Here is an 11,931-nt window from a genome sequence, read left to right on the forward strand (position 1 = left end):
ATCCATAAGAGTTAAGTTCTTATGAGGTGAATTAGCAACAAGGAGAAGAACTTGGTTTATGTAGCTTGGAGTACTACGCAAGTCGATATGGAGATTATTAAATGTGGCTTGAGAATTAAAGACCATCATCTAGTTAATCCGTAGTTGATCCGTAGATAGCTAGTATGGATGATCATAAGCTCATGGAATTAAGACCCAATTTGGATTTGTAGCTAGTGTTTATGTATAAGTTTTTCTAATAAATAAAGGCCGATATCTAGCTTTTCAATATCGTTGTGAAACATGTCGTTTTCAAACTTTTGAATAAAAATAATATCTCCTGACCATAAACGTATGTTATGTTGACTGAGCTACGTTAACATTATTTTTTTGCGTGTTATTATTGTTTTTTCTTTTTTGAAAATATGAAATATGATAAAAAAAAACGTGGGATGTACATTTATTTATTTAAGTTGTTTATCTAATTTTTAAGTCAATGGATGAAGCAAGTTGTTAATTTGTGTCGGAAATAATATTATCTTGAACTTGTAATGTAAGCAATGACAATAAATAAGCAAATGAAAATGGAAACAAAGAAAACCAGAGACAGCAAGGGAGACAACATAAAAAATAAAAAATAAAGGGACCAAACTTCATTTATCAATAAATGCCTTGCGGACTTTGTACAAGAAGTAAAGTCAATGAAAAGCTCAATTATGAAATATCTCATGATCTCATCACCTTAAATAGATACTATTACCTAAACTCCCCCAAACATCTTATTTATTACAAAATCACCACCAAATATCTATCTTTTCTTACTTCTGACTTCTGACTTCTGACTTAAGGAGACGTTTTATATACAATTTACTTGTCCTTTTATCATATGCCTTTAAATGGAAATGGACAAAATCTCATCTGTCTTCATGGTGTGGGTTTCCTTCGTTTACTTTGACTAAAATAGTCAACAGTCAAACAAAAATTGAGCGTTGACTAATTCTATAGGGGCATCACTTGAGAGAGAGTTTAATGGGTAAGCCATTTTGGGGAAGAGCAAATGGTGCATACTGAATTCCATTCTGTGCACCAACCACTGACCACCTACAGACAATCCAAAATGCTTGGTTATTATTAGCAAGAACTTTAGATGTTTTTTAATCATAGTATATATTTATGTTACTATAAATTGGTTCCTATTTTTTGTTAATATGTTAAAAACTACAATATTACCAAAATAAATATATTAGAATTGAATATTGTAGATAGAGTAAATTACATTTTTGACATTTTTCTTGTAATTTTTGTCCTTAAAAAAGTTATACCTTACTATATTGGACTTATTGTATTGTTTTTTACATGTTTCAATAAAATAATTATATTTTTGGGATTAACATGACGAAAAACGTAATAATAACCTCAAATAAATATCAGTGTTACAAAAACAAACTTTTTAAGATCAAGATTGAAAACATAACGGAATTTAATCTTATAATTATTATAATATTAATTATTGAAATTTGCATGTTTTTTGGTTTTTAAATAACAAAAACATGTACATATATTTCGTATGAAATCAATTTTAATAAACTAATGGAAAAACTTTAATATACACATACATACAATCAATTTATTGTATTTTATAAATAAAACTATTTAATTAATAAGGAAGTAGCGTAAAGATCTATTTCACAAACCTGTACTTTGTGGTCAAATGATGTACGAGCACCAAAATCTCCAATTTCGCAAGTTCATTTCCTGGACACGAGTGGATCCCACTGCCAAATGGCATAAATGTATTGGGTTTCGGTGCCACCTGTCAATTCCACAATAAACACCAAGATTTCAATTCACTTTTCTTATTTTAGTATAAGATCCCACCCAAACCCACTGACCCATGATCTCAAAATAGAAAGAAGAACCCATTTTTCAACTACTTAATAAAAAATAAAAATACATAAGTAAATAAATATAATATTATTTAATATAATTTACCATGAATCTTGAAGGATCAAACTTCTCTGGATCACAAAAATTTTCTTCACTATGGTGAATGTTTCTGAATAATGGCAATACCTTCCATCCTTTAGGAATAAGATACCCTACAAATTTCATTTCAAAAAAAAAAAAAAAACTTTAATAACGATAATAATAATATTAAATATTTTATAATTATTGATATTATTATATTATATTTGAGAACAAACCTTCAAATTGGACATCTTCAACAGCTTCTCTGAAGGTAAAAGATAAGATCGAAGCAACTCTGAGTGTCTCTTGAATGACTCTAGAAGTTATAGGCATCTTCTTGGTATCTACCCAACTCAAACCCTTGTCTTCATTGCACTCATCTTTACTCATCTTTATTGCCTGTTGTTCATCCTGTAAAATTACAGAATATAATAAATTAAACCTCCAATAATTTCTGGAAAAGTTAGTTATGATTTACAGAGATTTTTGCAGTTTGGAAAGGTTCTTACAGTGACAGCTTCTAGAACTGCTGGATTTTCAGCTAAGTACTTGATGATCCATGTTAAAACACTCGCGGTGGTGTCTCTGGCGGCGAAGATAACTCCGATGACGTTATCGGCGATCTGTTCGTCGGTGAGTCCTTCTTTGTCTTCCATGAAAGAACCCAACAAGTCGTTATGTTGTTCCTTTGTTTCCCTTCTACGCGATATGATTTTGGCTATGATCTTCGCGAGTTCTTTTCTAGCTTTCATTGATTTGTGAAACAGAGTTCCCGGAAGGTTAATCGGCATTGAATTATACCCTTTTTCGAGGATGTAATAGCATCGCTTGAGATCGTCTCTGTTGAGAACTTCATCGTTTCCCAGAATTGAAAGCAATGCGACGTTGAATGTAAACTGGAGATGAAAAAGTAAATTCAGTCAGAAAACAGAGTGTTCGTTGATGTCGAATTGTCGTTTGACATTTTTCAATCCCCTGTTTTGAGAATTTTTCACTTACTGTTTTCATTTCTTGAAAAGTGTTGATTAATCGGTTTTCCCATGATTGGAGGGCGTCGATGGTGATGGATTCAATGTGGGAAACCATGTGTTTGATTGATTCCGGCGTGAATGCTCTAAGAACAAGACGTCTTAACTTGAAATGATAATCACCCTGATGAAAGAAAATCGCTTGTTTTCCGATCATTCTCTCTTTACTCGCCGGAAATGTGGGCTTAAAGAGATGAGATTTGGTCACGAGCACGAGTTTAGCAGCCGCAGGGCTTGAAATCATGACGCAACGACAGCCTAAGATGTGGGTTTTGAAGATTGAGCCATACCTGTAACAAACATTCAAAAGATTTTGGTTCGTTTGATTAGTGAAAGTGATAGATGTTAACTGTAAATCGATGGGGTGAAAGTGTAGAAAGGACTCACTTTTTGACTTTTGAGGTGAAGAAGACATTTGGGTTTTGGGAGTAGAGTTCGAAAGTTTCACCAATATATGGCCAGCCGAGGGTGCCCGGCGGGAGAGGGAGGTTTTTCCGGCGGCCGTCGGCGGCGGAGGTGAAGAGGAAGAAAGAGGAAACAATAATAAATAGAGAAAACAACATGGTAATGGTAATGAATTCCATGGCTTTGTTAGTATGATGCAGTTCGAGGTACTGATGAGGAGAAATGAAGGGAGTGAAGAGGGGTATGTATAGGTAAGGGAATGAGGGGGTGCGGGTGGGGTGGGGGGGGGGGGGGGGTTGGGGATGAGGGTACACTGTTACAGGTGGTCACTCATGCACGGAATTCTGGCTCCTGGTTATCCAATTCAAAAGGGTTTGATTTGAATGTGTTTATATTTATTATGCGACATAATGTTCGTGAAATGCATAGTTTTCTGTGGATTTTAGTTTTGTTTTTGTTTTTCATGTTTCTAACTAAAAAAAGTATAATATGCATTTTAGGTTACTTCTTATAGCATGTAATATTAGACAATAGTTTATTAGATATTTACATTTGATATATCATATATTTTCTTTTAAGCAACATGATTAAGTGTTATTATATTCGATAGTACTGTTCAAAACAAAAATACATTTTGATAAAATCAAGCGAAATCTCCAATAAAGTCTCAATATTTTGGGCGAATTTAAGATTTAATCCCAAATTAAATTTTGTTTACAAAAAATGACAGAATATTGACTAAAACTTTGGAATAACCCTTCGTGGCTGGTTTCGAAGATTTAACAAGTATTTTAGGTTTTTTCGTTAATTGATCAAAATTTTGGGTTTTTTTTGTTAATTGATTAATTACCCTTAAACTTATTGTCAATTTCACTCATTCGCTTCTCAAACTACTACTTTCTGTTTTTCACTTTTTCTTTTCCACCTCTCCAAGTTGTATTCTTTCAACTTATTTAGTGTTTTAATCTAACACAAAATGACATACTTCTAAGGTCTATACTTTAAACTAACACGAAAATAACGGGTTGAATCATGCACTTCAATACGCTCATGTTAAACTCGTATCTCAATTTGCCAATGACAGTAGCAACATTTTGGTAGCAGCTACTCTTGCCTTGGATAGACCACAAAACACAGATTCACTTAAACTTTGATACCTCATTTCACACACGCACACACAAGTTCCAGATCAGAAACTTTTATGTGTGTGTGTATGCACATAAAAAGGAAAGACATAGATCTATTTGAGGGTTATGTGTAATGTATCCCTTATCATATCCTTCCCAATTTTGCAATAGATAAAAAGAAACAGAGGGAGAAAAGGGCAGATGGATTAAGGTTTTAAATAACCAATACAATGAAGAAGAAAATGAGTATTAACAAGAAAGGTTATCCCACATATTTAAGTATATCATATTAGTGTTATTATGTATGTTTTGTGGTTATCTCAATATTTAAACCAATGTTGAAATCAAAAGAAAATATACAATATTTTTGTATGAATTTTATCTTGCAATCATGGAGCACTCTATCTTCGGTAAAGCTTTTCAGACAAATTTATGAACTTTATTAGTTTTTTGGATTGTACATATACTTTTTTATAAATTTCGTGACTTTAAAACTGAATATATAATGTTGTATAAAAAGAAATGAAAAAAATACACTCATTTAAAAAACAAATAATTTTTATATATTGATAAAACGGTTATTCCGAAGTGTTAGCTGAATTAACGAAAAAGTCCCAATATTTTGACGAATTAACGAAAAAAGTCGGAATATCGGCTAAATCTACGAAACTAGCCACATAGGGTTATTCCGAAGTTTTGCCCGGTATTCTGTCATTTTTTGTAAACAAAATTTAATTTAGAACTAAATCATAAACTGACCTAAAATTTTTGGACTTTATTGGAGATTCCCCTAAAATCAATATTGTAAAAGTCATTTGACGTTTTTAGGTCGGTCGACTATGAGTAGAGAGTATTTGGTTTAGGTGGATGGTACTCGGGAAGTACCTGAATAGAGTAAGGTACCGTTTGATAGTTGTTGACTGAGAAAGTACTGACTGAAAAAAGTCTGTCAAGGTAAGAAATCCTGAGTAAGTAAAAAACCATGTTATTTGATTGTATATCTGACTGAATGCGGTGACCGATAAAAAAATACATATTTTACCCTACTGCTCTATACACAAATCATTTAAAAATACAAATAAAAATTATAAAATGGATTATTACATTATGATGTGTAAATAGATGTTTTCCTCAAGTCTAGCCATGTATTGATGATTATGTTTGTTTCCCTCTCATATTCAACATGACAACCGCGAAATGAAATTTTTTTTGATCATTGATTTATCCAGAAGATTTCCAGGAACTTTACTCTTGTGTTTTATTTCACCATTTCCTAATCACAAAGATCATAAAGCTTATAAATATGTCAGAAAGTTCATTAACTTTAACAATCTTAGAAACTAATCAACAGACAAAAGGCATAAATTAAGCTTAAAAATGATTAGTTTTGTTATTTTCACATATCCATCGAGCCAATCAAGTTTCAAATACTGAAATTCCTATTTAATTTGTAATCCTCTTCTCCTATTTCATACAAAAAAGAATTTTCTAAATCCAAAGATGGCTTTCCATGGCTATTTTTTGAAGCTTGTGTATGTTCCCACTGGGCACAATATCAATATGAGTTAGGATTCCTCAAGGACGTTAATGTAATTAGAGTAAACTTACCAAACCATTAGGTTCAAACAACTTGGAACAAATTTCACTGTTAAGAATCCCAAAACCACATTCGAGTTCCAAAAATTTAGCAATTAAACAACAATATTTCAGAGCAATACTCAAAATTCTTCGGATAATCATACAATTATATACAAAATCATAAATAGAATTGATTTTACAGTTGGAGATGAGAAGAAAGGAAATTGATTTCATGGTGGGAACAGTAGAAGAGACGCTTACCGGCTAAGAAAGATTGTGGAACATTGCTGCTAACCTTGAAATCGAGATGAGAAGGAGGCAGGAGTGGTGCTGATATAGTTTGCCTTTGCAGATGCCGGGGTAGGAAAGGAGAAAGAATGTAGGAGAAGGGTGAATAAGGGAATGAACCTTTTCTGTTTCAGTCTTCAAGATTTTTTTAGACGACCCAGTCAGACATTCATTACCGAGTAAGATGCAACATAGGAGGGTATCAAACGTATTGACCTGACCGAGTCAGCTAAATAGGTTTGAATGGACTGGGTCAATAACATAAAAAACAAGGCCTAAATTATTAAGAAATTAATCTTGAAAGATTATGGCTGACAAATGACACATCTGAAATGAGTTGAATTACATCTGGGACACTTGAGATCATGTCTGTCAATTGTATGAGTTCTTTCGCCATGACATACATAGCTCATCTCAACACCTTCTTCATAGGGAGGAATGCTTATACTCCTCCTAAATCTTATGAATCAGGACCTCTTATGGTGGGAGTTGCACCATCTATTAATATTTGGGCCTATCTTGGGATTATGTCTCTGGTTTGACATTCTAAAGATGCCCCGACTTCACAGTTCAAGATCCTAGGCTACAAAAATGAAGGCAGAGTTGGTATAGTTTGAACAGATCTTACTAAACATGAGATTAACTTCTCTATTCTTTCAAACAATATTTTCTTGGTTTCATTTTTTTAGTGATACTATTGTGGGTAGAATTTTCAGCTTATTATTTCTATATCTTAGACTTGTACTAATTTCCCTAACAAGCCCAAGATCTTGGGTTTAATCAATATCTTGGATTATCATCGTCTTTCTTGTGATATCATGTGTGAGAACTTAGAGCTTGACAATAAAGGAACAGACTAGGTCAAAACTAATGTGGTCAACGCCTCATGAATGTTGAAGACCATTGTAAAAGTTAGGTCAAGCATGGATCAAGGAAGATCCCAAGAATCTTAGAATTTTAGTTATTATTGTTATGTAAATAAAGACTAGCTCATCGCCAATCATACGCACACATACACACACACACACACACACTCTCTCTCTCTCTCTCTCTCTCTCTTTGACTGCCACTTACTCTCTAATTCTTTCGATACCTAAGCACTTTTACATTATTTCTAAAATCAGCTAATGCCTGCAATTTTGTTTCGATTTAATATAAGTTCTATGGTAGGTGATTTCATCATCTCCCGAGATTTTATGTCAGAGATCCAAAAGGATTAAGGGCTTTCCTTATAATTCTCTATGTTCTTGTATTTACTTTGATTTACTTAATGTTGTTTGATCCGCATTCACTTTTATCATTATTCTCTTGATTGTTAACCCGTTTTCAATATCAAAATTATTATGAAACTTTGTGGTATCTTGGTACCTCTTAGAGTATCTTAAGCTTTATTATACAAAGTCATTTGTTAAACCGCTTTAATATTATCTTTGTCCCAAATACATTTATTTATATTACACTTTAATCGAGTACTTTTATGAACAATATAGTTTTCTACCCAAGATCTTGAGGATAACCAAGATCGTCAACACATTCCAAGATCTTCAATACATTTTAAGATCTTTAGCTGTAACGTCTGCGTTTCTTGCTAGATTAGTCATAACCAGTAATCACTTTGTGCAACTAATGTAATCATTATATGAATGAGTAAGAAAGGACTATTCATATATTTACGTGCTTATGTGTTATAAAATATTTTATAAGTATTTAATAATAAAATAAATAAGATTAAAATATGCGTCGAAAATAAAACGTTATTTAGGACAAATAATTTTAACCTAGTTGTAGTATACGTAGCAAGGTTTCTAGAAATTTAAAAAGCATTTAAATCCGACTTCGTATGAAAAATTTATGCTTCTTCAAAGTTTCGCGATTAAACTGGTATGACTCTACATATCTTAAAAAGTAAATTTTTGATAAATTTATTTTTAGCCCAAGTGATCTAAACGAAAGTCGTATTTGTCATTAAATCGAGAGTGTTCATATAGAGAATGTCTAAACCTGACTTCGTAAGAGGAAGTTATGATTTTTCTAAGATTCAATGTAGCAATATATAACTCAGAAATCGAATTTTACATCGGTGGATATTTAGCCAAAACAATATAAACAAAGAGTTGAAGATATCGTCCATACCTATCTGTCGATATACAGACAGTCGAGAACGAATATCGTACGAAAGGGCTATGATTTTTACACTGACTTTAACAGTCAAAGCCTGTAAAAATACAACTTTAAAAATAAATTCAAAATTAGCCGACAAGGTCTAAGTGAAAGCTGTAGATCTTATCGATAGCTACATGTGAATATAAAATCCATCAAAAATGGAGCTCATATGAGCAAGTTATGGGTTTTTAAGAAATCGGGAAAACTCACAGGCACCCGCTCGTAGCGAGTAGATGCACGACGTGCACTAACACAACACCCTAATCACGACATGTGACACCATAGGAAAGTGACACGTCACCACCTCCGACCACATTCGAGGTGCATAGCGAACTTTTATTTATAGTCATAGTCATTATTATGAACCTATAATTAAGATTTGTCAGTGATTCCAAGTCATTATACTAGTTGATCTATTTACGAGAATGATGTCTAGGCTAGATTTAGTGAGGTGTTTAAAGTGAGATTTCTAAACAGTATACTTTATATACCATACAGACCCTACATCCAATATAATCCTACATGGTTATTATTTACTTGATAGATCTTGATGTAACCATTGGGATTATTGAGGAATCTAGACTATCATTAAATAGTCCCCAAGATTATGAAACTTGACTAAGACTTAGTACTTTATACATTTTGGTCTTTTAGAAGTGTTAAGGCGAAGCGTTACCCTCACCTCTAGTCAACTACTTCTGTCAGGTGAGTGCATAGTTTCTTTCAAGAACATAATTTAGTAAAAGTATCTATTAAATGCTATATGTGTTAAGGAGATATATGTCAGATTATATATAACTACTGAGCGAATGCCCACACGTTGTGCAGAAGCATCTATATAGCTGAAATCTGTACAAATATATGTTTTTTTTAATATAACAATAATGTTGTTAAATTTGATATAATAATTCGTATACTAAGTTGATATAATATATTGACTATTTTGAATTATATAATAATATATACATCAATTAAAACTGTATAATCTCAATCCTTTAAATGACGTTTACTTGCGGGTGAGTCATGAATAAATTTAAATATAATATATCTTTTAATGCTATTTATAATTGTTGTTATTGTTAATTAATTTTTAAAATTTATTTGCTTAACATTTTAATTTGTATCATTGTAATTATTTAAAACATCAAACATTTTTTATTTATTTTAAAGGTAACAATATAATCACTTATATAGAGTTATTTTCAACTATTTTTATTGTAAGTTATTTCAAGCCACTTATTTGAAAACTTTTAAGGATTATAAAAATATCTTTAGGAAATATTTTAGTTAAATTGATATTACAATTTAGTTTTTGTATTTAGCACTACAATTTATCACTTTTAACTAATCACAAAATATTATTTGAGTTTTTTCAGTGGAACTGGAATTTATATTGAAGTTGACCCTATTATGTTATATATTTAAATTAACAATTAAAGTATTTTGTCCAAACTGTTCAAAAGTTGTAGCTTTAAACTGATAATGGTTTACATATAACAACATATTAAATATAATAAATTAAGTATAATATGTTAAAAGTTAAAGACATAACTTTATAAGTAGAAGTAAAAAAAATATTTTTATATTGAAATTTGGTTTATTGATGATTACACTTTATGTTTGATACTTATTTAACCTCATTATCCAACTTATAATCATTATCAGAAAGTCACTACAATTTATCACTTTTAACTATTTACAAAACATTTTTTCGGTTGTTTAAGTTGAATTAAAATTTATATTTAAGATGATCCTATAAAGTTATATTTAAATTAACAATTTAAGTATTTTATACAAATTATTCAAACAACAATATGTTAGACCTAATAAATTAAGTATAATATGTTAAAAGTTAAAAACATAACTTTAGAAGTAGAAGAAAATATATTCTTTTAATATTGAGATTTAGTTTATATATTATTACACTTTAGGTTTTATATTTATTTAACCTTATTAACCAACTTATAATCATTATTAGAAAGAAATTGAAAAGTCATGGGAGTTTCAAATGAATTTGGTGAAAGGAAAAATGAATGGGAGTTTCAAATGAATGTGGTGAAAGGAAAAATGCTTCCTTTATAAGTATATAATGATAATGATATTATCTGTCAGTGATTGTTTTTGTAGGAAGGATATTATGGTTTCTTATCATTAAATTATTATGGAATTGAAAACCCTATGCATCTCACCAGGTTTACCAAACCTGACCCACTCATTTTATGTGCATCACAGATAGTGGATGTAAGGCTATTGAAGCTTAGTTAGGTTGCCGAGTGAAATAAGAGATGTACATGTTATAGTATTTCGGGACCTTTTATATATTTACGTTGTAATGTATGTTCCTATATGAATGATGACATCCTCTGAATTTAATACAATGAAATAACTTTTTTTTATCTCAATATTATTTTAATTAACTGAGAATTTCCGCCTCTCAATTAAATAAAGCACAAATAAAGAGTTTTAATTGGTTCTGAAAATCGGAGGATGTATAATCAACATATTTCAAGATCTTAAGCACTCTAAATTCATTTACCTTATTCTAAACATCACATCACACTTACTAACTTGGTGACAAAATTAGTTTGTTAATATCTGACCAAACCAATTTAGCACCATCTGTGGGATAAGGGGTGTTATTAGGGTTTTCACTTTAAAGTTACTCAAAAAGTTTTTTTTTTCGAATTTTCAATCAGTTCTAGCACTATTCTATCCATCTTCGCTGGTCAGAGATTACCCCCACTTCCTGCTGTCACCTCACAAAGAAGGAATATTGAGATCCTTAGAAGGATCTTTCGAACATCCTCATCAGCTTAATATTATGGAAGTACAACCCAAGAAATATCAGTAATGGTCTCAAAAAATGAGATCATATACATGCTAACCAGAATGGAGCAGCATATCACTAAGCAAAATGCAACCAATAATATGTTGTTCAAAAGGATGGAGACACTAAGCCCAAATCTGAGAAGGCCTATGGAAACTACACCAACTCCATCTTCAATCTTACAACCCATGATCCTAAACTTGGAAATTAGTGCATCTTCAGAATGTCAGGCTAGAGACTTCATATCAAGATAGACACCTATCTTCACATATGGTGTGACTCCTAGCATGGGAGGTCATGTATTCCAGGATCTTGGAGGGATATTTAACATCCCATTTAACACACAAGATTCTGGGATACGCCCGGTCATGGAGAAGGAACTTAGATAGTTAAGAGACATGACCTCGAGTGTACCAGGTGTCATCCAACCAACACTAGAGGTTTCACCTATGAGCCATAGGATTTCAAGATTTTCACCCCCGATATGCGACATTGAAGTTCCAAAGAGGTTTCAGATGCTGAACATGAAGATGTATGACATGACTACTAATCTTCAGGAGCATGTCGT

General features: G+C 31.7%; 1 protein-coding gene across 1 annotated transcript; it reads right to left on the reverse strand.

The window, feature by feature from the left end:
• Nucleotides 1-610: 610 nt before the first annotated feature.
• On the reverse strand, nucleotides 611-3,599 carry LOC111919208 (abscisic acid 8'-hydroxylase CYP707A2). Its single transcript, XM_023914818.3, has 7 exons — nucleotides 3,363-3,599; nucleotides 2,947-3,265; nucleotides 2,457-2,843; nucleotides 2,184-2,358; nucleotides 1,972-2,078; nucleotides 1,674-1,792; nucleotides 611-1,080 (listed from the first exon to the last, which is right to left on the reverse strand). Exons 1-7 carry the CDS (start codon nucleotides 3,557-3,559, stop codon nucleotides 990-992), a joined length of 1,395 nt encoding a protein of 464 aa, XP_023770586.1. The 5' UTR covers nucleotides 3,560-3,599; the 3' UTR covers nucleotides 611-989.
• Nucleotides 3,600-11,931: the final 8,332 nt, after the last annotated feature.

The sequence above is a fragment of the Lactuca sativa genome, chromosome 6, assembly GCF_002870075.4.
Source record: "Lactuca sativa cultivar Salinas chromosome 6, Lsat_Salinas_v11, whole genome shotgun sequence".
Classification (NCBI taxonomy): domain Eukaryota; kingdom Viridiplantae; phylum Streptophyta; class Magnoliopsida; order Asterales; family Asteraceae; genus Lactuca; species Lactuca sativa.